Source organism: Nymphaea colorata, chromosome 5 (assembly GCF_008831285.2).
Source record: "Nymphaea colorata isolate Beijing-Zhang1983 chromosome 5, ASM883128v2, whole genome shotgun sequence".
NCBI lineage: Eukaryota > Viridiplantae > Streptophyta > Magnoliopsida > Nymphaeales > Nymphaeaceae > Nymphaea > Nymphaea colorata.
In genome coordinates this window covers 6314705-6342577 of record NC_045142.1, presented here as the reverse complement: position 1 = coordinate 6342577, position 27873 = coordinate 6314705, and the positions used below count along the sequence as shown (strand labels likewise).

The following is a 27873-nucleotide window of genomic DNA, read 5'->3' as shown; positions in this document are numbered from 1 at the left end:
TAGATAAGAATGAAAAAAAAAAGTAAAAGTTAAAAAATTATATGTAATTTAAGTAAATTATAAAATGTGGAATAGCAAAAGTCATGTATGAACTAATTAAATTCTACGAAATACATGCCTCAAAATATATACTACTGCTGCTGCTGCGCATGCACTGGCACAGGCGGCAGCAAGCCAACTACTATACTCATGTCACACAAGTCGCAAAGCAATTAGTGGTCTTCATTTCCTATATTGAGATCCTTCTTCTGACCATGTTGGGTTGAAACAAACAAGGTGCGCCTCCGTCCTGTCAAGTCGAGGAAAACAATTCTTTGAAACATTTATTAGAGGTTGAGTTTGGAAAATATGCGGTGATTCAACTTTTGGGTGCTGTTTTTGGGTAACACAGTCGCTCCATTCGTTTTTGGGTAACACGGTCGCTCCTCAGGGCAAGAATCGCCTTTCCCCACTGTGTCAGTGTTCATACTGAGAGAGAGAAAGCAAGAGGATGGCGGGGAAGCTCATCAGCGAGATGGGTCTTCCGACTTCTATAGCGAACATCTTTGCAGCTCGGAATATACTGACCGCCAAGGTACCCACGATCCTTTCTTATCGTAACCTCAGCAAACCCTGCTTCCGTCGTTCTCTTCTGTCATTTCGGCGCCTTGCTCTAGTTTCTGTCTTTCCTACTTGTAAATTAGAATTGCAAGTCATGAATTTCGTGTTCTGAAAACCATACAAACGGAGCGGCATTCTACCCAGGTGAATTTTCATCTTTTATCCTGGTAAGGACGATTTTCACCCTCCAACAGCTCTGCTGAAGTTTCCCCATCGTCTGTGCTCAAAGCTATTAATGAGAATGTTGGTGCACAGGAATTTGAAAGAAGGGCCTTCCTTGCTACTCAGGACAAAGCGGCCGTCCTCATCGGCTGTGCTTAATGCTATTAGAGGTGCTGGGACCAATGAGAATGTTGACACAGAGGAACTGCATTTAGATGAATATGTGGTTTTGGAAAGATTGATGAACGAAAAGGATGTAGTAGCTGCACTAGAGTATTTCAAATTTGTGTTTGAGACTAGAAAATTCCGGCACACCACACGCACGTATAAGATGATGATCGAGAAGCTTGAATCAGTGAGGGATATGAATGGTGTTCAGTACCTATTGCAACAGATGAAATCAGAAGGCGTTCCTTGCTCGGCAGACATATTTGTTAGCATTATAAGATTGTATCGGGAATTGGGCGACTCGGAGTTAGCTTTGAAGACGTTCTACCGCATTCAGGATTTCGATGTTAGACCTACGGCGAAGATCTACAACCATCTTTTGGATGCACTTCTATGTGAGAATCGGTTTCACATGATCAATCCCATTTACGATAACATGAAAAAGGACGGTCTCAAGCCCAACGTGTATACGTATAACATCCTCTTAAAAGCGTTATGCAAAAACAACCGCATAGATGCTGCGTACAAACTGCTCGGTGAAATGTCTGAGAGGGGATGTGAACCCGATAGTGTGAGTTGCACTACAATCGTGTCTGCTCTTTGTCGTCAAGGTGAATTAGCTGAGGCCAGAGAAGTTATGAAATGCTTTAGGCCTACCGTTCCAGCATACAATGCTCTGGTAAATGGCTTGTGTAGTCACTACAAAATACAAGAAGCTATGTCGTTGATAGATAAGATGGTGGATCTTGGATTGGAACCTAATATTATCACTTACACAACAATTGTAGATGCACTTTGTGAGATGGAAAGTGCAAAGCTTTCTGTTGCCATTGTGGGCCGCTTGCTAGTGAGGGGCTGCAGACCTAATGTTATGACATTTACCTCCTTAATGAAGGGATTCTTCAAGGAAGGAAATGTTCATGATGCAATTATGATTTGGAATCAAATGCTAAAGCAAGGGTGTAGACCCAATACAGTTGCGTACAATACCGTGATATATGGTCTTTGTCTCAGTGGGAAGTTGCATAGAGCTATATCAGTTTTCAATAAGATGGCAAAAAGCGAGTATCTACCCAATGTTAGGACTTACAGTATTCTTTTAGATGGGTTTGCAAAAGCTGGTAATTTGGAGGGTGCTTTAGAGGTATGGAACACAATCATAGCAAGTGGGTGTGAACCCAATGTTGTGGCGTATACTAGCATGGTGGAAGTGTTGTGCAAGAAATCCATGTTTTATAAAGTTCAGCAGATTATTGAGAAAATGTGGCTGGAAAACTGTCCTCCAAGCACAATAACTTACAATGTATTCATTAAAGGATTGTGTGAACAAAGTCAAGTAGAGTGGGCTATCCATGTGTTACATGAAATGAAGGAGAAAGGTTGTCTCCCTAATATAACAACCTACAATGAGGCTTTGTATGCTCTTTACAGGGATGGATACTCTGTTAAAGCCTTGAGCCTTCTCAGTGAGATGTTAGGGGCTGATTTAGATTTCAATGTTGTCACTTATAACACTCTCATCTACGGTTCAAGTTGCATTTTTAAAATGAGAGATGCTTCTTCATTCTTGGCAAAGATGCTTGTTACAGGCATTAGACCTGACATAATTACATATAATACAATAATCCATGCTTACTGTAAGGAAGGTGATATAAAAGCAGCAAATCAGTTCTTTGGAGCAATGGTTGCAGATGGGTGCTACCCTGATGATATTACTTACACTACGTTAATAGGTGGCCTCTGTGAAAGGTCTTATTTGGAGGGAGCGATGGTTTGTTTCCTTAAGATGCTAACTGGTGGTATTATGCCCAACACTACCACATGGAATGTCTTGGTTAGCTGTGCTATCTGCAAATTGAATTCTTCTATTGTAACATGTTTACTGAAAGATATATTGAGAAATGCTGATGCAAAAATAAATATCTGATACATTATTGTTTTGTATGAGCTACTGCTGCCTTATTTTCCAAATGTTTTCTTCAGTTTTTCTCTTTTAAAATATCTGGGTTTCAAGAAAATATCTGGAGGAAGTTGAGGGCATAAGAGAACTACTAAGTTGACGTGGAAAAGAATCCGCTACTTTTTCGTGTCATGCTCTGGAACAATTGCAATCAGCTGAATAATGAGCATTGAGGTTCACATTGCTGCCTTTCTCCATTTCTCTGTGGATCTCCAGCAGAATGTTGTACTAACAGAGAAGGACTTTCCTTTTTGCTTCTTCCTCCTCAACAAAAATTTATCACAGTTCACTTGAACTTGAAGTATTCACTTCAAAGATTATGTTATATTGACAGAAGACATCTTCTTTTGACAGGGCTAGTTCTCTTTTAGTTTCTGCAAGGCAGGAATATGAGTATGGACCAATGCAGTATTCAGTATGACAGATTAGTGAGCAGGATAATCTTATGCAGTTCTTGAACTTCACCTGAACAAGGCGAGATAGCTTATCATAAGTGACAGTGTTGTGCCTAAGGAGGATTATCTGCTTATCTGCAAATCCCATAATGTGCCTCACAGTTCTTATTGATGGTTGTTTTCATAATCTTTTCATTAACTATTCATATTTTTGAAAAAAATAGCTTTCCAAAAAAAAATTGATTTGTGAAATTTTGTTGTAAAAGCAAGAAACTCAAAACTCATTTGGTGGGAAGTTTCATCAAACTTGTGAGGAACATGATTTTTACATGGAAAAAGTTTATGCCACTCACATTCAAACAACGTGAAAAATTTTTCAGGCTAAAAATAAGTTTGAGTGCAAATAAGTGGAAAATTTCTCTGTTTGGAAAAATCCCTCCGTAAAATTTCTCTACTTTTTTTTGCCCTGCTTTTTCAACCCTGCATTCAAATAAGATATTCTTGCACAAATGTGAATGGTGTTTCATGGGGTTTCTGGTTGAATCGCCTATTTCATATTCTAAAGCAATTCCATCAAAAAAATGAAACCCTGAATTTGCCTATACGCTGATCCAACTATAGCTAATGATATTAGTAATCACAATTTATAAGTGCCACCAACAAAAATCTGTTTAGATTCTTAGCAGTTTCTGCATTTCTATTTTTGTCCAAGTCTGCCTATCAATGTGTACTTGTGGAAATTTATGCTTCTGTGGTGCCTTTATTTGATATGATTGCTGATGAAAAATTTAGTTTATCTGCAGTTTTATAAGAAGCAATGCTGTTTTCTCCTTTTTCCCTTTCCCTTTAATGGATTATGTGTAGGAAACTCAAAGGTAAGCAGCAATTATCATAAAACAATAATAATTGAATTGAGGAACACAATCAGTGGGTTGACTGATCTAGTTGAGCCTGCACTTCAGGTTACTGTGATGCCCAAGTGGTAAATGGTCTTAGAACCAAGTACTGCCTTGTTGCATCAGCATGCTTAACAGGATGTCAGTGATTCATCTCCAAGGACTGATGGTGTTAGGAGAATTGAAGGGGATTTCCCTTGATGTGAATTGGGACCATGTGAAACTTTTATGCGGTGTGGGCTATTCACTCATGCAATTAGAGGAACTCAACAGAAACAGTTCATAGATAGTTGGATCAGTTATGTTGGCTAAGACATATGGATGTGTAAGCTGGCTGTTCTTCTATTTTTAACAACTCAAGGGTTGTCAATGTGCATTTTTATGGTATTGACATCACCATTATCTTCCACTTGGGTCCTTTGATGCCAATTACTAGTTTGGCTGTGATGTGTCGACATATGTTATAACAAACGTTTCTCTGGCGGTGCAAGATGTTCAACCAAATGTGCTATATTGCACTAAGTTTTATTAGTGGCTTGAATATTACTAAATTATTAGACTCATGTTTTATCTTATGTATACAGCAATCATGCTTCCAATGTTTTAGGCTTTTAGCTGTTGTCCTCTAAATCTATGACTTGATTTTTTTCACTTCCAGTAATCACACATGCATAGAGATATAAGTTGTGGATGCATGTTTTTTTTAACTCAATCTTGTCAATATGTTACAGTGGTTTTTTCTTTCAAGGTATGGGAAAATAGTTACCTGTTAATTTGTTCTGGCTGAAAATGGGCTACATTCTGATGCAATGTATGAAGGGTTGTACTTTAGCATTACCTTTTTGTTCCAAGAAGATTATGGAATTATGAGTAAAACTTGGTTTACTGTCTCTTAGTGGTTGCTATTCTATGATACCATCAACAATGTCAACTTCATTTAATTATAGCAATAGATTGTTTAAAGGAGAAGAAAGCTGTTGCTCAGTCTTGTAGAATTTCCAAATAAAGTACAAATATTGAGAAGTTAAACTTGTTGATATAAGATTCCTAGTCACTGTGCAGGATGCATTATTGCTAAACGAGTTTGAGTTGATGGAGCTATTAGATGTGGATTTGGATGCTGTAAAATCTTCAATAGCTCAAATCAGTGCATCTGTCTGCCCCCCATATCAAACTGTAATGTTTATATATCATAAGAAATTTAAAATTTATCCTTCTTTGTCTTTTGGTGTTTATTTATGTATGTATCTGGAATATTAATGCTGGTTTTTCAGCAATGATAAATCACCGTAATTTATATTTATTTATCTTTTTTCACCCCCTCATTTGTAGGCACTCCAGCTTATGCAAGAAAGAGTTGATAAGGAATACCTTGGTGGCCATTTTCCTACAACCCTAAAAGGCTTAGATAAAGCACTATTTGGAGGCATACCATTTGGTGCTTTGACCGAGTTGGTTGGTCCTGCAGGAATTGGTAAAACACAGGTAGTGAAATTTTAGTAACTTTTCCAAGTGAAATTCACCAGTCTGCCATTTCTATTACTGAATTTTGAATCCTGTTCTCTATCTTGGTTGAAAAAATCAAAAGCTAAAATGGAAACTCTTCTTGTGATGATTAGTAGTTTCGTATAGTCAGTTCTATGTAAGCTTAGTAGGCCATATCTATAGGACGTTTTGTGGTTATTTTGTGCGATATGTCAGGATATGGGATTATCAGCCAAGAGCCGCTATGATGCACCATGAGACTAGTTGCATGAGGACATTGATTATGTATTTCATGTTATATGATATCAATTCTTGGACTTTGGCTTTCCTTTATGCTTTTATAACTCTTTTTGGTTTCTGTGTGCCAAGAGAGGCAGATGTGGGAACTTCTCTGCTTTCACATCCTAGAGGTCATTTTGTTGAAGAGCTTTTTTTTTTTTTTGGTGAATAAATATTTTGGGCCAAAGGAAGGTGAGAAGACTTTGAGGTAATGGTTGGCCAACTTTTATTTAATTTTTAAGTTTTTATAGCCAAATGGCTTTACAATAACTAAGAGCATGAAAAACATTTTGCTTTTTACTTTGAAGTTGTTAATGAATGGAGTAAAGTATTGAAGAAACAGAGATGATGCTGCACAAACATGCTACAAAGTAGAACTTGGGAAGTGCTTGAAACATCAGTTTTGTTAGATCACTAATTCTGCTGCCTCAATAATTTCAAGTGCTATATTTCCGGATGCCACTACTTTCTGTGACCATGTTAGTCCCTTTGCTTCTTTTTTTTCCCCCTTTTTTCTGGCACATTTGTGCTGAAAGGGTGATACTTTTGGAGAAAATAAAAGGGATGCATAACTATCGTATGGAGTGTAGGTTGCACTGCACGACCACTTAAGTGGTTCTAAATTCTAAATTTTGAAATGGTTTTAAAGCTCCATGTTATTACATCTCTGCTAGAAAAGGAGAAAACTGCAGGTCTGTAAACAAATTCCCCAAGGATCATACATGTGTTAATAGGAAGGCACTTTTTAGTACCCTTTTCTCAAGTTTATCAAACTGATTTTATAGCTTTGCCTTTTTAATGTTCTTCCTGTTCATCATTTTTTCATATCTACTAAACGGGGCTTCATCTACAGTAACATATTCTACCTAGGGGATATCATTATGCCCTGTCTATTTGATTTCCATGGGTTGGTATAAATAGTATATAGATTGTTGATCTCTCTGCGTTTTCTATTTTATTTCTTTGCTTCACTTGACTTTCACGTATGGAGCTATGCTGCAGTTTAACAAACAGATTGACTGCTAATGTATATATGCTGGTAGAAAATTTTAAAATGAATGCGGTGGCTTCACTTGGTTGTTGTGCTTACGTTAGTGACCGTGACAGTAGCAACTTTGTCCCGTCAGAGTTTTTTGGTTGTCTAATCAATTTCCTTGTGGATTCTTTTGATTTTAATTATTTGGATTTTTTTTATTTGTTACACTTATTGGACTAACATCCTTGGAGACTTGTTCTTGTAACGTAACTCTTGTTAATGACTAAATTCTAACTGGGGCTTTTTTGCAGTTCTGCTTAAAGCTTTCTCTTCTGGCTGCATTACCAACAAGTTGTGGAGGTCTGAATGGCCATGTAATTTACGTCGACACAGAGTCTAAATTTAGTTCAAGAAGGTATTCTGATGATATGATCTTTCTTGTGAGTAAATCATGGATCATCTGGTAGATGCTTGTGATTATCCTTTTTGTCAACCTATAAACATGAGCTTCTGAAGTTATTAATTTCTTCCATGTAGGCTGATTGAGATAGGAGAAAGCTGCTACCCACAAATATTTCATGTGAAAGGAATGGCAAAGGAGGTAGATTTAGATCTGTTTAACGTGTTACTTTCGAACATAGTCACAAAACACTTTCTCGAGTATAATATGATGACCTCGGAAAAAAGCGAAAAAATGGGGAAAATATGGTAATTTAAAAATAAAAAAAATTAAAATTGAGGAAAAATTAAAATAAGTGAGAAACTAATAACAAAAACATAAAAAATAAGTAAATTTGCAACAAATAAAAATTAGAAAAAGAAAAACAAACTGTTCAGCATTAAAACACATGAATAAAATTGAAAAAAAAGCAAAAACCATGTTTTTTCAGGTTTTTTCATTTTTAACGTTTTTTGAAAAAAACATGTTTTTTAAATTTTAAACTGCAATTTTATTTATTGCGTTTTTTCACATTCTTTTCAAAAAAAGCACTGTTTTTGTGACTATGCTTTCCAATGATCTCAGATCCTTGACATTGTTTATTTTTCAAGTATTTTAGCTTGCAGGTCGGATTGTGGTTCTGCAACCAGCAACACTTTCTGAATTCGCCGAGAGGTATGTACATTTTTAAGTGTTACTTTTTGAAATCATGATGACAATGACTAGTGATATTTTAGAAAATTATAAAAAAAACAGAGAAATTAAATGCCACAAAAGAATGAGCATGGCAGCCCACCAGAATTTTGAATGTTTTTTTTCCCAAAATCGAATTTAGAATCAAATATAGATGCCTTCTAGGTAATTGACTCTAGAAGACTGAACTCTTAATTCATCCAAATTATGATACATAGGTAGGTTCTTGAAAGCTTGAAACTTGAAAGTCAGTAGGTCAGAATTTTCATGAATAATTAGAGCTTAAAAATTCATGCCTCCCAGTAAAAAAAACATGTTCCAGAAATTTATTTGTATTCAACTAACCTTTTTGAGCACACCTATAAGTTCAAATTTATGAAAAAATAATAAGTACCTTGTCCACATCTAGTTCTCATATTTACTAGTTCACAATTCACATATTCCGGTTTCTCTTGATCATGACAGTTTCAAACTTCCAATGTTCCCTGTTTTTCATGCTTTAGTTGAGATTCTGTCACATGTTTGAAATTAAAAAGGCTGGCCACTTAAAAATTTAAAGGGAAGGCCTGAGTCAAGCCTTTTTAATAAATGTATAGTGTGGGCATAACCAGGAATATTGTTCTTGGGTTTTTAGTGGCAAGGACTTTTTTGGGTATTTTTCAGCAAAATTGTTATTGTCAAGACAATCTTGGGAAAATATCGGCAATTTTTAAAAATGAAAAAAAATCCTAAAATTACATAAAAATAAAAATAAATGATAAAATGATAAAAAGAAAAAAATAACTAGATAAAATGATACAAATGATATTTTAGACTTTTAGCGATGATAAGAATGACAATATATGATTTAATTTAAGTTTAAATTTTAAACAATGAAAATCACAATATCATTAAGGATATCCAACATAGCAAACTGTCAAAGTGACAAGCAAAACATAAAAAATGGAAACTAGCAAATACACAACTAACAATAGTTTGTAAATAGCTTCATCTATAGGAATAAATGACACACAAAAAAAGGATAACAGCAGCACGTTTAATTTATTATCACTTTTTTTTTTAAAAAAAGTAATTTTCACGTTCTTGTTCTTCTCTTTTTATGTTAATATCACATTTAAAAAAAAATGCGATATCTATGGCTCCAACTATGTCTTGGCCTTCTTGTAACTGGAAAAAAGGAGCAATCCTCTCCTTTGATATGAGACTCAAGGAATGTGATAAGTCGCCTTATGGTGATAGTAGTTTGGATTCTGAATTAACTATATCTTGCTGCAATATTTCCTGATGGATATTTTCTGCATATTTTTCCCATGTAGCATTACAAGAATTCCGTTTTAGGTGCTGAAATAAACTTTGTCTCTAGATTCTGAAGATGTAATGGTTAATGCTACTTAGGAGGGATCTTTCCCTGGTTTGATTGGGACTGTGAATGCAAGGCTTGCATCAACAGGCTGCTTACCTTACCAGAAGAATGCAAAATCCTTCTAAAATCCAATTATTCTTGTCTCCAATGAGATGATTTTCTTAAAATAATATAGATCTTTCTCCAATAAGGTGATTTTCTTAAAATAAATATAGATCTTTTGCATAGTTGGCAAACCTGGGGATTCAACTCAGAAATTGCTTGAGTCAACTTGAATCGCCAAGGGACTGGGTCAAGAGTCCCACATTTACCTAAATGCTGCTTAATCCTATTGGACTTCATTCTGAATTGGCAGGTTGGATACACAATTCATATCTTAAAATTTAAAAGTGTTAAGGGTGTCCATATATAAGCCTCAAATGAGGGACGAGGCTTTTAGATGTCCCCCCTTCCTCTACATGCTGTCTCTATGGACGTCGCTAGTACCAGCTATCCACCTATAACAACTGGCATTGGTGTCCGGCAGCAATACCCATGTCTCTCTCTCTCTCTCTCTCTTTCTTTAGACATATATATCTGTGCTTGCTGGTGACCCCTTGGTTGCTGCAGCAGTGTTCTGTTCAGCTTACCAGTTAGTTGCAACTTAATTCATTTACCTGCTTGAGTTAATTTAGCTCGATTATTCATTCCTTTTCAGTTAATAATTTGGTTACCAGTTGCTTATTAATTCATTCAACTGTTTTAATTAATTGGTTATTCAGATATTAAGTTCATTAGTTCAATTTCTGATTAGTTAATTATTTGATGTATTCAATTGATAGTTGTTATTTTTTAGTTATATTCAACTTGTTCATGAAGCTGAAGCAGAAAAACAATATAAAAATTTGTGGCTTAAGTCGAATGAGTTGCATGTCAACTCACTGACCCCTAGTCAGCTGATCATGGGTTTGCCAACCATCTCTTTTTGCATTAATGTTTAATTTTGTACTTTCTGTTGACTATCCTTTCTGACTTATGGATGATAAGTAGCTCGCTAAGGCAAACCACTATCTTCTTGTTGTCAAAATTTATCTGTCTACCCTTGATTTTGTAAATTGACAAAGCAAATAAAAGTATATGTGATGGTCAATTTTATTTCTCATTGTTTCTGTCACAGGTTGCAGCAAATTAAGCTCTCTCTATTGCAGAACCAAGTGAGATTAGTTATTGTTGACAGTATTGCTGCTCTTGTTTCCAGGTCTAGAACAATTGTTGAATGTCATCATCCTAGTATAATGTCTACTGCAGCCAAGTAGCTGATGTTTTTTAAAAAATTTAAGTCATGTACTTGTGAATGTTATTTGGCACATGAGTATTGTTCTTAAGTGTTCGTATCAGATTATCTTCAGCATGACATGCAGGTCATGATGAAGGTTAAGTATTCTATTTGTATGTCTTCATCATGGTTGTGGATGATTCTTCGGCTTGAACTTGAGCTTTGGCTTTGAGCATTTGCACCAGGATTGCTAAAGTCTTGGACGCAGAAGAGCTTACTTAGAGGCAGGGAGCTTGTCTACTAAGAAAAAGGATGGAAGTTGTGTGTCTTCTACAATTCCTCTATGCTTAATTTTGTTTCTTTTTGAGATTCCTTCGTGTTGCTCCTGTGCTTCCTTTTATGCTTTTTGCTTGCTTTTTCGTTGGAGGATTGTGGAGCTTGATCCCCATTTGTGGGTCAGGGATATTATTGTAATTTTTTTCCCTGTTGTGGTGCTGCCTAGACTCCTGTATTTAAAGAAGGCCGACATCTTTTGTAGTTTTGTTCGAACCACATAAATCCTTGTGTTTTTATCTGTTAGTTTTTTTTTCCCTCTTGATTTTGAGAGCGTAAGAGGGCCTTGTCCTTTTGAAAACAACAGCGGCAGCTCTCAAGGTCAGAAATACAGAGGCTTACACACAGAAAAAATGAGTCTCACTTGGAATAACTGAATATTACTTCTCAAAGATAGCTTATAACTGGCTTAACAAGCCATAGAAAACAAGGGAAGATCAGTCCCATATGTATAGACTGATCAAAGAAGAGAGAAAATGAGAGATGGCTGTTGGATTTGTTCTAACGGCTAGTACATCTATGTAGAAAAATAGACAAACAAAAGAGAGAAAAAACACAACATAAAACTAACATGATTACAACATAAAACTAACATAAAACCCGCAGACTTTTGTACATTATATATATATATATATATATATATATATATAATTATATATATATATATATATATATATATATATATATATAAATGTAGTATATACTTACATATAAACTAACACCACCCAACCCCCACACCCAAACAAAGAACTTACGATGGTATCATTGAAAGTTTGCCAAAAGAAACGAAAATCTACTTGACGTCATCACCTTAGTGAAGAAATCTGTGGTTTGACATTTTAAGCAAACGAATGACATATCAATAGTCTTCTGAAGATACTCCTCTCTAACAAAGTTGACATTTCAATATATTAAGTCCCTTCATGGTTCATATGGTTGTTAGCAATGCAAATAGCACTTCTGTTATCACAACAAAATCTTGTAGCTTCTTGAACATTGATGACCATATCTTTCAACAAACTCGATATTTAGGTACAGATGAAGACGTGAAACCTTGTTTTGCCTTTTACATTGCCATGAAGTTAGAGATTCACCTAGAGACACATGAAAACCAATGTTGGAGAGCCTGTTATTTGGGTCTCCACCCCAATCATCTCAGTGTATGCAATCATACTTAATGAAAAGGAGGATAGGAACAACATCTTAGTTGTTGTATATTTTATATATTTAATGATTCTCTTGACTTCTCACATATGCATAGAAGGGTGCTTGTTGAAACTGGTTAATAACCTGAACAACATGAACTATGTCAGATCTGGTGATAGACAAATAGGTTAAGATTCCAATAAGTTGTCAATATGGAGCACGGTTCTTCAAAAGTTTTCCATCACTTGATTAGTTGATTTCATCTCAACTCCTATTGCTTTAGAGTTTAGGGGTCTCAATGATTTTGTCATCTGTTAATCTTGTTGTGCTTATAATATCACTAGTAATTTGATCTGTGATAGCAAATATCCTCTTTTGCTATATGCCACTTCAATGACAAGGAAATAAGTAAGACAACCCAAATCTGACATTCAAATTCAGTTTTCAGAAAGCATTCTCATGGTTAATTCCTTCATCATCACTGCCTGTCATGATCATATGATCAACATAGAGAAGCAATATAACTGTACCAGGTCTTGTGATTTTGATAAACATGGCTGCGTTTGAGTAACATGATTTAAGACGTTGATCAAATATTACCTTGTTGAAATGGTCATACCAACTCTTGGGAGCTTGCTTCAGCCATATAAAGCTTATAAAACAGTCATACCAATCTTACGTTTGGGAACATCGTATCTAGGAGGATTATCCATATAAACTTCCTCACGTAAAGTATCATTTATAAAAACATTCTTGACGTTCATCTAAAAAATGTGCCCATGTTTGATAGATGCAACTACAATCAATGTCCTAACAAAAGTCATCCTAGCAATGGTTGCAAAGGTTTCTTTATAATCTATTCCATACTCTTAGATATATCCTTTAGCTATAAGCAAGTTTTGTATCTCTAGAGGGATCTATCAGTTTTAGTTTTTAACCTAGTCTTAGAGAGACATCAACTAGAAATGGATCTTCAGCAGCTAATCAGCACAAATACAGCCTTGATGCAGAAACCAAGATCTAATGCCATGAAAACAAGAGAGCTCTAGCTGTCAAGGTCAGACGTACACGGTCTTACAGATAGAAAAAAAAGTCTCACTTGGAAGAACTGAATATTACTTCTCAAAGATAGCTTACAAACTGCCTTAACAAGCCATAAAATGCAACAGAAGATCAGTCCCATATATATAGACTGATCAAAGAAGAGAGAAATAAGAGATTGCTGTTGGATTTGGTTACTAGTACATCTATAACAAAAAAGGCAAAAACAAAAGACAAAAAATACAACATAAAACTAGCATAATTACAACATAAAGCTACATAACACATGCAAACCTATGTACAAAATACATATAAATATATATGTCTACAATTCACATATATAATATTCTATATATACATATACTGGAAATGTAATATATGGTATAATATATATATATATATACACACATTTACTAACTAACCCCTTTAACATTTTCCTGATCAGCAAGCATATTTCTTATACTTTAAGATCTTATGATATGCAAAATCATGCCTTTTAAGATTCAAATTTTGAAACAATTTTTTTTTGTATATATGTTTCCAGTGGAATTACTAGGAATATCTTTCCGACTTCCTCTTTTGCTTATAGTTGGACTCCTAGACTGATTCAAGTTTGATTTATTGGATAACTTTGAAGGTTTTATAGTTTATGTTTCCTAAAGTTCTTATACTATGTTGCCCGATTGAAATTTCGAGAGGCCCTTTTCATATGTGTAGAAAGGTGGCACAAGTCAAGATAGAGAATTGTGCCTCTCAAGCTAAACAAAGTTTATTTGAAATACTCCAACCGACAAATTAGCTGTATGATACAAGCAGCAACAAAAGTATACCTGACTTGCATCTCAGATTGGTTTGTCAGAAGTTGTGTAATAATGCATGAAACTGTTAGCAAGGAACACTTGAATCTTTGTTTTTCTTTTCTTATTTTGCTTGAGAAATGCACAAATATGAGTATTAGCCAGTGTACATTTTTTTTTTCCACTCCACTTTCCCATTATTAGTATAATGTTCATGTTTTTGAAAACAAATGCACGAAATCCAGCTTATTTCAGTAAAAATTGGAACTTCTCTATTTAGATGTCAAGGGATTCTCTCATGTTTCATAGCAGTTTCGTACATTTACTGTCCTTTGTCCAATCATGTGAAGTTCAGGCAATTTATTTACGTTTCTCTAATTTAAAAGTCTTGTTTGTTTTAGTGACCATGAAAGACATGTAAAAGCACCTAGACGAGATGCACTTGGATGGCACGTTTCATTTCTCAAGTATGAACCAAAAAAAAGAAATGACAGTTCAAACCATTTATTACATTCATCAACCAGATGGCAATAATGTGCTCTTTAACAAACTTTTGTGAATTTATCAGATCACTTGCAGAATTATCACGAGTTCCAATTGTGGTAACCAACCAAGTGAGGGCGCTGAGCACTAATCATGCCTTGAGTTATTCTTTCCAAGGTTTGATGCCAATCTTTCTGTATTCAAGGGTATTTACCAAAAGGCACTGTTTCACTTGATTTATCCTGTGCAGCAGACAGAAAGAGTGAGCTAGCGAGAAACAGAGACATATCTGAGTCTCATTTAATTCCAGCATTGGGCATGCACTGGGCTCATGCTGTCAATGTTCGTCTTGTTCTTGAAGCCCATTCAGGTTAATCTTTCTATTTGCCAATACATCTGAGCTTAGTGCCAGCCTGAATTTTATGTACTATAAGAGTATCATTCTTGTATGTTTCTAATGTGTCTTACAGGCTTCACCCATTGTGAAATATTGACGCAGGTCAGAGATTCATAAAGCTGGCAAAGTCTCCAATATCTCCTCCATTGTCTTTTCCGTTCATCATAACTTCTGCAGGAATTTCTTTACTGAATGATGATGGCATGGAAGTATCAGGCACCGAGATAAACTCAATCCTCAATGAAGGTTTGGTGTTTGGTGTTCCCAGTTTAAATCTGTTACGAATTCATGCTCAAGGATATATATATTTTCTCATTTGATGAATTAGTCTGATCAATATGCAGGTGGTGTCATTGTCAGTGCAGGAGAAGAATGAAAATTTGCTGTTTTCACAAAAGAAAACCAACAGCCAGATCGTCAAGCTGGTCTCCGTATCTGCCAGGATTTTACCAAGTGGGTCTGCCTATAATGTTAATATGATACCATGTTCTGAAAATTTGTCATCATTACCTTTCCTGTAATGCTTGGCATGGAGCTGAACACAAGGCCGGAAGTTCGTTAGTTTGGACCTGATAGGACAAATCCAGTAAGGTTCAGTCAGATTTGGTAACAAACAGCACCTGATTGACTCAGATTCAGTTTAGAGGTTAATGTTCAATCCTTTGTAGGACCCAGGTCTGATTGCCTGAAATGCACATATGGTTGGCTATTTGGTCTATTCTGATTAGGTTTTCATACTATAATTTTCCACACGACCCACAACCAGATAGGCCGTTTACCTGCTTATGTAGGACTCGTTAATGTGAATTCAGCCCGTTGCCTACATCTGAAGTGAATTCAGCCGGCTGACGTAACTTGAGGCAGCACCTTATGAGCACTGGTCATAGGTAAATGTTTAGCTATTGTTGACCAACTTGGCAACTTCCCTATTGATAGTGCTGTATGTGTTCATTCCCATGCCTGTGTAATTTCGGTTTACTTCTGCAATGAAATCCTGATTCCTGGCTTTGGTATCATCAGCACTCAACATCATGTATCAAGCTGAACTCACAATTTATGATTCATTGTTAGGACAAAATAGTTTGTGTTAATTTCCTAATTGTAGTCTGATATTCAGCTTCAACGGAGAGTCTGGAATGTACCAAAGTTTATGCAGGCTCAGAAAACAATTTCTATTAAATTTTCTTATTGATTTCCAGACCATCAGGACTTCAGCTGAATTGATCTATAATGCTACTATCTCATTTGACAACATTATTAATTTTTTTCCCTCTATTAATTAGCTTTCATTTGGGAGCTTGTTTCCCCCCTTTTGAAGCACCTGGGAACCTCAGCAAGCTTCCAAATCTTAGTATTGTAAACTGGCAGCACTTTCATGTGCATGAATAGAAAGATGAGTTTCTTAACTTGGTCTGCTTTCATTGGCCACAGTACAACTGTTGAACTGCGGCTCCGTTAACAGCAGGTGCATAACAAACCACTTGCGTGCAGAGCAGATTTTGGTATTCATTCGAAAATACTTTCAAATTCATTACCAACTGGAGGCTTACCAATCTGCTGCCAGCTGTGGGGAGGTCTTTTTTCTTGGTACACAGCTAGCAAAGTAAATTATTCATTTGTTCGCCATTACACAAAATATTAAGTCTCCTGTTTTCCCTGTTCTCTCCCCATCTTTGTCCACACTCTGGGTAGACATTTGATCTGAAGGTTGAACTCATTCAAGAGCCTGCCTTTCCAACAAATGAAATGACTTTTCTCCACCTGAAAATGTATGAATCTGCTACAGAATGGGCTCTAGAATGTAAATGCAACTCATTTGACTAAAGTCAGGTTCTGTAAAGTAAGCTGTTGAATCCAACTTTTGAAGTCTTATCGGGTCTTCTAGCGTCCATGCATCATTACTTTTTGGGCCTTCTTGTTACACATGCTATACGAGGTAAAGAAATATTAAGAAAAATAGAAGTTCTGCTAATTTAAAGGCACTATTAAGCTACGCTAATTTAAAGGCATTATTTTACCGGACCATATCGTTTTTATTCTTTAATAATCTTTTTAATTGTTATTTTACTGAACCACATTGTAGCCCTTTTTAACATGATCTTTTTCTTGGATTCTACATATTGTAGCAAACACATAAAGTTTAAAAATTATTGGCATGCTTTTGCACTATCTTAAATAAATGAATGTATATATTATTGTTACTATTATGTTTCTTTGTCAATTTAAAGCTACTGAAGTCGAAATGTTTTTTTTTTTTACTTTTCTGAAAAACAATCAAATAAAATTAATGGGCCATTTTTTGTTAGCATCATCTAAGATCTATAACATCTCTATTCTCTAATGTTGGATATATACACCTCAATGCATATATTAGGCGACAAAAGAAAGTAAACATAGAATGAAGGGATGTGTATATATATATATATATATATATATATATATATATCTTAGGCGATTTTTTTGAATATAAGATGAAGGGCAGTTCAGGTACAATTCAATTTTGAATGGCCATTTTTTTTATTTCTCAGACGATCTCATCTGCTAGATCTCATGTGATGAATGATGGAGAATACTCTCCCTCTTTTATATATATATATATATATATATATATATATATATAGAGAGAGAGAGAGAGAGAGAGAGAGATAGAGAGAGAAGTTAGTAAAAATCAGACAGTTAAAAAAACAGACCCTTTAATTTTTTTTGTTTAAAAACTATTTTAAATACAGTATAAACATCTTAAATATTTATAAAGACTATTTTGATATAAAAGATGCTTTAAGTCAAGTAAAATGATTTTATTATCATGCATGGGGGCCGTTCATTTTTCTTATTAAAAAACACCATTAAAGTCTAACAAGTGATAACCTGAATGTATGTTTTGCTCAACCCATTCTTAAGATCATATCAATAAAGTTAAGTTGAAAAAAAAACATTTTAAAAATTAAAATCAAAGGGTCTGGTTGTTATCTCTGATCTATGTGTCTAAGTTGTTACCAACTTTTAAGAAAGAGTTACTATTTTTTAATTTCTAAAATATCATGAAATAATATCAACTATATGTTTTTCAAGATTAGTAAGCTAGAATTGATCCCTACCAGCAACTAGGGCTGCACAACAAGCCCAGCCAACTCGGGCTCGACTCAAACTCGCTCGAAAAAACTCAGCTCGTGCTTGACTCATTTATAAATGAGCTGAGTTTGAGCTTGCAAATATAAACGAATTGAACACGAGCTTACAAAGATACTCGAAACGATAAATGTGTCGAGTTCGAGTTTAAGGAACTCGACTAGTTTATACTCGACTCGACTTGACTCGCAAAAACTGATTTCACAAGTTAACACTTAAACGAGTTGAGTTCGAGCTTGATTTTGTATAGTCGAGTCAAGCTCGGTAACTCGGGCTCGACTTCTTGGTGTACTTTTAAAGGCTTCAAACATCAAATAGGTCCATTTTGCAGAACTTTTATGGCCAAACTGTCCGATGGCAACGGTACGAGGGAGGCATGTAACGGCCAGTATGAGTCGAGACGCCGGATAACCGAGGCTCTCGATATAGGATTTTTTCCAATTTTTACAAGAATGCTTTTCATATCCCGTTTAATATAAATATACAAGAAAAATAACAAGAGTCTTCAGTATTGCAGACTTGCCATCATGTTTACTTCATTAAATTACTGGTTACAAGCGTATTTAGGTTAAATTTTCATTTTTAACTTTTAGAAAATCCATTCAGAAATAAATTATTTACATCTTGCCTTTCAATTGTTTTAATTTTTATATAGGAGTTGTAAGACATGCAAACATTTTCTTTGCATGCCATGTAGGGATGCACGAGGAGTCAAGCTAGCCAAGGCATGTAAGATTGACTTGTAAACAAGTCGAGCTCGACCTTGAGTTAAAACTCGAGTTATAAACGAGTCAACTTCAAGTTACACAAACTCCATTGGCTCATTTATTCACTATATGTTAATGTATGTTCAGGGGCATGTCATTAATTTTTGGTAAATTTTACACCCTCTTTGCCGTTTTCATTTAAGGAAAAAAAAATATATGAAGCAAGTGATACATGAGTCCGAGCTCACCTCGAGTTGAGCCGAGAAATATGTAATGTAAGCCAAGCTTGCTCATTACATATTCCTATGCCATGCCATGTCTCACACTTTCAATGACCAAAATGGCCGTTACAAATTAAAAAACATAGATCCCGTTAAAAATGTCTGTCATTTTCACAAGGTCTTCAATGCACTTAGAAAATGAACTTGCAGATCAAAATCCCAAATATAGCTTATGCGGCAACCAGGGAAACTTAGACCCAATTAAACCTAAACCCAATATAACCATGCTTTATTTAGATCTAACCGCTCCTTCATCCAGGAGGATCCACAAGACATTTATTGTGATAGTTCTCCTAGAATGAAGGAGATACCACAACATCTCCGTATAAAGAATACCATTCAAAAATCATATAAGCCACTACTTTCTGATCTCTTGTGGGTCTTCCTATCTCTCTCTCTCTCTCTCTCTCTCTCTCTCTCTCTCTCTCTCTCTCTCTAGAGGACCCCAATGGCCATGATGAGGAAGACCTGGGTTGTACCCATTTTGTTGATGCTCATAGTAGCCATTCTGAGCTCTTCCTCCATGCATGTAGATGCCAAGCAATTTCACACAGACAAATCCGGACTCAAGCGCCAGTCTGCACACATTCGTTCTTCTTCCTTCCAGCTTGGTCCGCCCATGTACAGGGACAGGAAGAGGCCCGGTGTCCTGCTCCATCCGCCTCGCAACGGCCATCTTGCCCCCTAATTCATCGCTCTTCTGCAAATGTCTACCAAAGAGAGATCTGTGTTCTAGTTCTTGCCTCAATCGTCAGTTTATGTGTGTTTATATGTTTTGCTTGTGGTGAAGAAATAAATGGCTAATTTAAAGGGCTATGTGGTCAGGGTATGATTAATTATCATCAATGTAAGGCCTATGCGTGTGAATGAATTAGATGCAGATCTCATAAGAAATCAAATAAAGATTATGCAAATAAATGTACCCTTTACGGAGCTCGTGACTTCCTTTAAGTTTTTAGATTGAGCTTCCTTGCTGGGCATATGGAGCTATTGTTGGAAGAATGTTAATACTGATTGCTCCATGAACAGGTCTAGGAAACATAAGTTCTAGGAATAGATCCAAGCTATATCAGGCGCATGCAATTCGCATCTAAATTTGAGTGGATTCCGTTTGGTATTAGTTGAGATAAGAGATGAATTCGTTGTATACTTGCTCAAACAAAATACGCAAGTTTGAAGTTAATGGTAACTGGTTCTCTAACCAGACCAACAATGGGCCATGAAAATGAGTTACTGCTTATGACCTCCATAGGCCATTTTTGCAAAGTTGGTAGTAAAATATCTAGATTGTTTCGGTTTTGAAGAAAATCCACGAAGGTAAATAAGTAGTTTATTATCTAAAGAATTTATAGGTTTATAGAAATCAGGCTAGAAAACGGAATGGCTTAAAGATGAAGTTGTTAGGAAACTAGATGTTCTTACAGTCATTCTGACAGTTGAAATCTTTAAAGGAAGCCATGACAGATTTTAAGTTCTCCCACTGTGAGTTTATGTACACAAACCATAATCTCGTGCTAAAAAAGACATAGTTTGCAGTAAAAAATCTGAAAAAAACTGACATACTCAAGTTCGAATGGCATGTTGCTCCTTGGATAATCAACGTGGTCAATTATTCCTTCAATTCGAATCTAGGATCTCTTTTTCTATCTAATTCTTAATATTGAATCTATTGGGAACTCATGTTTATTTTCGATTTGTTTTGGTTTTGGACTTGACCCAGAATTGGTGTTATGCTAACGTTTCTCCTTTCAGCACTATGCACTATAATGTGCTGGGGCACTTGTCTGTGGGTGTGTGCTTTGTACTGCATTTTTTAGAAGTTTCTTTTAAAAGCTAGAAAAAATATAAACAGCCATCCCATCCTAAAATTGGTAGAAAATATTTATAGCCCTTCCTAACTTTGTTTTCACCTCCAGCACTGCTTCGAATCAGAGCAAAGGCGTAGAGTCAGAGTCAAAACTAGATTTATTAACAAATTGCATGAACAGTTTGCCTAAGTATAATCATACAACTTGCTCCTCGCCTACTAGAAGCATTTTGTTTGTTATAAGAAGGAATACACCCTATAATGTCCTTCAACTCAAATATCTGAGCACCAAGCTTCGGCTTGCTTTGCCTTAGATGATGGGAGATTAATGGGCAGATTCCTTTCTTGGACTTTACTAGCTATTATTTCAGACAGCAGGCATGAGCATGTGAAGGGTTGTTTGATGATAAGAATTCTAAAGAAGCTTGACAACTATAGGGTGACCTCTCTAGTTGGCATAAAAATTTAGCGGATGTCACTCTGAGAATTAAGGGACAACAGAGTTGGATATTAAAGAAACGAAGAATGAAAGAACTAAAGATAGCAATATACGTGGTTCAGCGTTGAAGTGCCTACGTCTATGGGAAGGAGAAGCTCTTATTGGAATGAAGATTTTCTCTATTACACTCGTTACATGATCAACCATCATTCTTATAGTGAATGCAGGAAACATTACAAGGTATGAAGTTTTTGGTAAGCAACAAGAAATAAATGGAAACGGAAACCACTAGAATGGCAACGATCAAAGTTGGCAACTTATTGAGTCAGCTCCAACAAAAACGTCTCCATGAATGTAACAACAGCTGCTATCCAAGGCAAATCCCAATTGTCATCATGAATTGGGTTTCCAATCATAGAGTCTCCTTAAGTTAACCGCTTAACACTCCCCCTCAAGTTGGGAAGAGTGAAGATTAACAATTCCCAACTTGGTCATGGTGTCGGTTAACTTGTCTTTGGTAACAAGTTTGATGAATATGTCTGCATATTGATTTTCGCTTCTAACGAACGGTGTGATAATGTTTCCATTTTAAACTTTGTCACGAATGAAATGACAATCGATTTTAATGTTTTGTTCATTCATGAAAAATAGAGTTTGCAACTATATGAATTGCGGCTTGATTGTCACAATGTAGCTTCATGGGAGAGGATACCTTAAAACTCATCTCTGTTAGTATCGCCTTGAGCCAAGTAAGTTCGCAAGCTGTGTTTGCCATAGCTCGTACTTTGTTTCTGCACTAGATCTAGAGACGACTTTTTGCTTCTTACTTTTCCATGAAACTAGATTTCCTCCAATGGTTACGCAGTAGCCGGTGGTAGATCTTCTATCTGACTTACTACCAGCCCCGTTGACGTCTGAAAATTCTTCAATAGAAATGTCCTTATTACGTTTCATCCAAATGCCTCTGCCAGGTACCCCTTTTAAGTATCTTAGAATGCGACCGATGGCATGAAAATGTGTACTTTGAGGGACGTGCAATATTTACTCATTTCACTTATGCCATAAGTTATATCTGGCCTGGTGACGGTCAAATATATGAGTTTTCCAACCATCCTCTGATATCTTTTAATGTCCTTGATGGGCTCATCTTTATCAGTCATGTCTAATTTGTGATTAACCTCAATTGATATCACTGTAGGTTTAGATCCCAATTTTCATGTTTCTTTCAGTAGAAAGTGTATTTTCTTTGGGATAGAAATATGTCTTTCTTTGAATGACTTAATTTAATTCCAAGAAAGTATTTTAAGCTTTCAATGTCTTTGATCTCAAATTTCTCATGAAGATATTTCTTGGTTTCTTCTATCAACTTTTTGGAAGTCCCTATAATGACAATATCATCCACATACACTAATAGCAAAATAGTTTCATTCTGTAAACGATAAACAAATAAAGAATTATCTGAAATACTGCAATGTTATCCAAAATTTATTAGAGTTGAACTAAGTTTTGAGTACCAGGCACGAGGAGATTGCTTGAGACCATAAATGGATTTTTTCAACCTACAAACCAGATTTTCTTCACCTTTGTGTTCTAAACCTTGAGGATATATACTTCCTCTTGAAGATCACCTTGAAAAAAACATTCTTAACATGAGTTGAAAAAGTTTCCACTCAAAGTTGCAAGCGATGGATAATATAGTTCTCAAAGTAGTCATTTTTACAGACCAGATTTTCTTCACCTTTGTGTTCCAAACCTTGAGGATATATACTTCTTCTTGAAGATCGCCTTGAAGAAAAACATTCTTAACATTGAGTTGAAAAAGTTTCCACTCAAAGTTGCAAGCGATAGAGAATATAGTTTTCAAAGTAGTCATTTTTGCAATAGGAGCGAAAGTTTCAAAGTAATCTACTCCCTCATTTTGAGAGAATCCACGTGCCACCAGTCTAGCTTTATGCCTTTCAATGGAGCCATCGCTATGAAATTTCACTTTAAAAATCCACTTACAAGTCATTGGTTTCTTTCCTGATGGAAGAGGAACATGATCCTAAGTCCCATTTTTTATTAATGCATTCAATTCTTCTTTTATGACTTTTCTCCAATGAGGTTCCTAATTGGCTTCTTTAAATGTCTACCATATTATCTAATTTTACAAACAAAGCAGCGTGTTTTTTAGAGAAGTTGTCGTAGTTTACTTGAGCTTCAATAGGATACTTGACTTGACTGCACATGACAAAATCTTTGAGCCTTATAGGTGGTTGACAAGTTCTAATAGATCTTCACATGTTGGTGACTTCTTCCACAGGCTGATCATTCTGATTTGAAGTTACGTTCTCCTCTGGTTGAGACGCTAGTCTTTGAATTAACTTCCGTGTCAACCATAGAAGAAACATTGGGGAGAGATATAGAATCAAATTGACGGTTTTTCTTCTCCCCCTAAAATTGATTTTTGAAATAGGCTCGTGTCTCATCAAACTTCACTTCTCGAGATACAAACATTCTTTTTGATATAGGGTCGAAACACCGAAAACCCTTTGTTCTAGAAGAATAACCCATAAACACACATTTCATGGCACGAGTTTGAAGTTTATTTCGATGCTTAGGTGATTTTCAAACATAAACAACATAGCCAAACTTTTTAAGGTGATCAATAAAATGTTTACGACCTATAAGAACTTCAATGGGCGCCATATTTTCAAGATTGTGTCTTGACAATCTATTCATAATATAATTTGCCATAGAGAAAGCCTCATTCCAAAAACGTTCAGGGAGTTGATTTTGAAATAATAAAGTTCGAGTTACTTCAAGAAGATGTCTATTTCTTCTGTCTGAGACTCTATTTTGTTGTGGATTTCCCTGCATGTTTTTTGATGTTCCATGCCAGATTGATTTGAGAATGACTCAAAATTATGAACACCGTACTCAGTTCCATTATCTGTGCGAAAGACTTTAATTTTAGTTCCAAACTGAGTAGAAACCCTATTATAAAAGACCTGGAACTTTGAAAACACTTTATCCTTGGACCAAAGAAAATAAATCCAACTCACTTTGGAGAAATCATCAATAAATGAAAGATAGTATTTGAAGCTATTGTAATGTTCAATTGGGGTTGTTCCCCAAACGTCTGAATGCACTAATTCAAACATACTGCTGAAAAAGGAAATGGTGGTCGAGTAAGTTTTGCATATCGACACACCTCACAAGAATTGCAATCAAACTGGTTTAATGTCGAAACTGTCTTTAATATTAGATAGTAACACTTTTAAAACCGGCCATATTATAAAAAGCGCCATAATCTATAATCCAAGAATTTTCATCTAAATATGATAGGAGACTGTATGTACCTGGTCTGTCATTGGTGTCCTTAGTGGCTAGAATAGCAGTGTTTTGTTTTATTAATCCTTGCAACAACTGTGACAATTTCTCCATCATCATTGGAGTTTCGAATTCATCATGAAAAGCTTGTGCGGCTTTGTTTGTTCTTTCAGAAGACCCTATTTTTTGTTAAGCTTCCAGCATTTCTCCCTCATATGATTGTCATTTTTGCAATAGGTACAAAAAGATTTCTTTCTCCCTTTGAAATTAGAGTTAGATGATGTGCCACAACCTTTTTGTTTTGAAATCATAGCAGCTTGAGAGTCATTTCCATTATCATTGTTATGTTATTCAAAGGATTCATAACTTGACGATGACATTTCTCACTCATAATGATAGAACATATAGTATTTAACTTAGGAAGATCAATAGTCATAAGTACCTGGCTGCGAAGTTGTTCATATTGTGGTCTAAGACCAGCCAGCATTTGAAAAATTTTATCACTTTCTCTGTTCTTCGCAAGGGTCGCCGCATCGGTAGCTGCAGGCGTATAAGAGTCCCATTCATCCCAAAGCGCTCGTAACTGTCCAAGATATTAAGTACATGACATGTCTCCTTGCTTTAGATTATTGATTTCTTGAGCAATTTGATATCTTCTGGCAACATTATATTGTTGACTGAAAAGATCGTGAACAACTTTCCATATCTCCTTTGCCGTTTCCAGAAAATAAAAACATCGAGCGATCTTTGTGTCCATAGAATTTAGAAACCAAGACATTGTATGGTCATTTGATTCCCACTCTTCTAGCTTCGGATCTCCGGCTGGTGGCTTTGTTTACTACTTGTTACATGACCAAGTTTTGCCTTTCCACTGAGGAATAATTTTGCAGATTTGGCTCATGTGAGGTAGTTGAACCCATTTAGAGGTTCGGTGGTGATTTTCAGTGCTGAATTAGCACTCTCAAGCATATTGTTTTGCTGATGGTTGGGAGCTCCTTCCACCATAGAGACAAACGAACAAACGGAAACCACTAGAATGGCAACGATCAAAGTTGGCAACTTATTGAGTCAGCTCCAAAAAAAACGTCTCCATGAATGTAACGACAACTGCTATCCAAGACAATCCGTTTCCAATCATATAGCCTCCTTACGTTAACCGCTCAACAGATATGATGTTCCAGAGCAAGTGTGAGTAGAGTGCTCAGAGCTGGAAAAAATTTTGACAAGAGAATTGCAGTGTCGTTAGCGAAAGAGGAACATTCAGTGGAAAACAAAGTCTCAAATGAAATGGTTGCACGTCCCTGAGAGGCATAGCTCAAATGGGCAGGTTGGGACTCATTCTGTAGGACATGTCCCATTTCGACCCGTAGGGGGGGTTGGGGGTGGGGGGCTATGCTCCTATACTTTAATAGGAGATGAGTAAGTTGAAGCACATAGAGATCTCACCGTCGTACCAACACAGCTCTAGATCTGGGGCAAGGGGAAGAGAAGCTTCGACTTTCGCTTGGGCAGTGGGGTTAATGTCTTGCTCACCTGAATTAAAAATGGTTGCAGGATGAAGACCTCAAATACAATGTTTTACTAAGTGATGGTAAGAGGAAAGCAAGCGAAAAACATGATAGATCAAGACCAAATTGAAGGTAGATGTGTTTCAGACCATATCAGGACCCCTCAGGTTTGTACCGACATTTTCTAGTCTATTTTACGCTGTGACATTGCTAAGGAGGATCTTCTTCACCTTTTCGCGCCAGAGACATTGTTGCAGAGTGGGACAACGACAATTTCATTGCTCCAGTCTTACTTGAGGGAGTTAATTAAGTGGTTTTTTTGCTTGTGGGCCTGATTGGTTCTCCACAGAATTTTACATGCATTACTAGGAGATCGTGGATCCTCATGTAACAAAGCCCATTCTAAACTTCTTTGTCTCAACCAAGCTTGTGGCAGAAGGAGCCGAACTTGTGCTCATTTCAATGTTATGGTAAATGCTATATAGATTCATTTTAGTGAACCCAAGTTCAGGCCTCTGAAATCTTACGAACAAACCTTATGCATAACAGTTTCTAGAATCTCAATGTTTTTGGTTGATATTACCATGTACTTGTGGTTTACATTGTAGAAATGATACTTCCGGTGAAAGTTGATTTGATACTTCATAAATTCATGTATACATGCAAAATTTCTATATACACGTACAATGCTGGCACTTCGAGTCTTGATTCTTATAAGTTAATCATTTTGTTCGCACTTGTGAAATAAGATCAAATCTCGTCTGCTGGCAGGAAGTGATTAAAAATACTCAATCCAAGGCTCTAAGGATGCAAGGTATCAATTGTGCCCTTCATTTTACTAAGAGAAATTTCTCCATCTTTAGTAACAATATTTGGTTGATATGATTGCTGAATTTTTCCTCCACAAACGCGAAACCTCCAATATTATAATTTTTTGGATTTGTTACACAATGGACGAAGACTAAAAGTTATAAGACTCTGTGGTTAGTACCTCCAATATTGAAAACTTGAAACTTGACCAAACTGATCAAGTTCCAGTGTATCTGAGACGGGCTCCCCAGCTATTGCATACGAAACACCACCATAGCCTTATACGTGGGGACAATGGGTACTAACAAGCTATATAGAAGTGTAGCACACCACTGTTGGCTCACCTATTAAGAAATGTGGTGTTTTAATGGTGTTGTATTTCATTCCTTAAGTCACCCATGATGATTTCATTCGCACCCACCATTTCTTTATGCAATTAGACATGAGATCCTCATACATTCATAGCGCTTGATTGAGTGGCAGCTAGGGTTTGAGAAATTTAAACTAGATTAATCAGTGATGCTGAAAGTCCTGCTAATGAGAAATTGTAAATAGATGAATGAGTGATCTGTTGAAAGTCCTACGATTGCTGCCTCATTCAACCCTATGTCACAGAGACACATCATTTGGACTGTCTTTTCTGATCATAGATGCAGATATTTGGATTCGAACATTCACATGCACATCATTGTCTTTTTTAAAATTTCACTAAATTTTATAGCACTGCAATGGGAATCCCATTTTCAATAATAAACTTCTAAAGAAATTGACATGGTGGAGTGGAGATGTTACATGGGTAAGTTGGAAGTAAAGCGTATAATCGGAGAATTCGGCGGCTGCTCCGAAAAGGTTCAGGCTTGAGTTTCAGTTCCAACTCCTCAGGCAAGAGACTGAACTCTTGAACGTTCTCGCGGGCTGTGACCCGGTTCGGCTGCTTTTATCAGCCCACCCAATTGACCAGATACGTTGTCAAACCGACAAGAATAGGAAACCGATACGCAGGAAAAGGGTA

General features: G+C 36.1%; 2 protein-coding genes across 8 annotated transcripts; both read left to right on the top strand.

The window, feature by feature from the left end:
- The first annotated feature begins 264 nt into the window (after positions 1-264).
- On the top strand, positions 265-16071 carry LOC116254119 (DNA repair protein RAD51 homolog 2). 7 transcript variants are annotated; one of them, XM_031629232.2, is made up of 12 exons: positions 265-574; positions 5244-5357; positions 5523-5666; positions 7233-7336; positions 7459-7522; positions 7980-8035; positions 10573-10653; positions 14390-14455; positions 14557-14648; positions 14722-14841; positions 14971-15114; positions 15213-16071. In XM_031629232.2, exons 1-12 carry the CDS (start codon positions 491-493, stop codon positions 15242-15244), a joined length of 1101 nt encoding a protein of 366 aa, XP_031485092.1. In that variant the 5' UTR covers positions 265-490; the 3' UTR covers positions 15245-16071. The 7 variants fall into 7 exon arrangements, with proteins under 7 accessions (XP_031485092.1, XP_031485091.1, XP_031485090.1 ...); XM_031629231.2 differs by having other exon boundaries at positions 5514-5666; positions 14725-14841; XM_031629230.2 differs by having other exon boundaries at positions 5514-5666.
- LOC116254118 (pentatricopeptide repeat-containing protein At3g48810) lies at positions 571-2874 on the top strand. The gene has a single exon (XM_031629229.2). The coding sequence runs from the start codon at positions 836-838 to the stop codon at positions 2855-2857; it is 2022 nt and encodes a 673-aa protein (XP_031485089.1). The 5' UTR covers positions 571-835; the 3' UTR covers positions 2858-2874.
- Positions 16072-27873: the final 11802 nt, after the last annotated feature.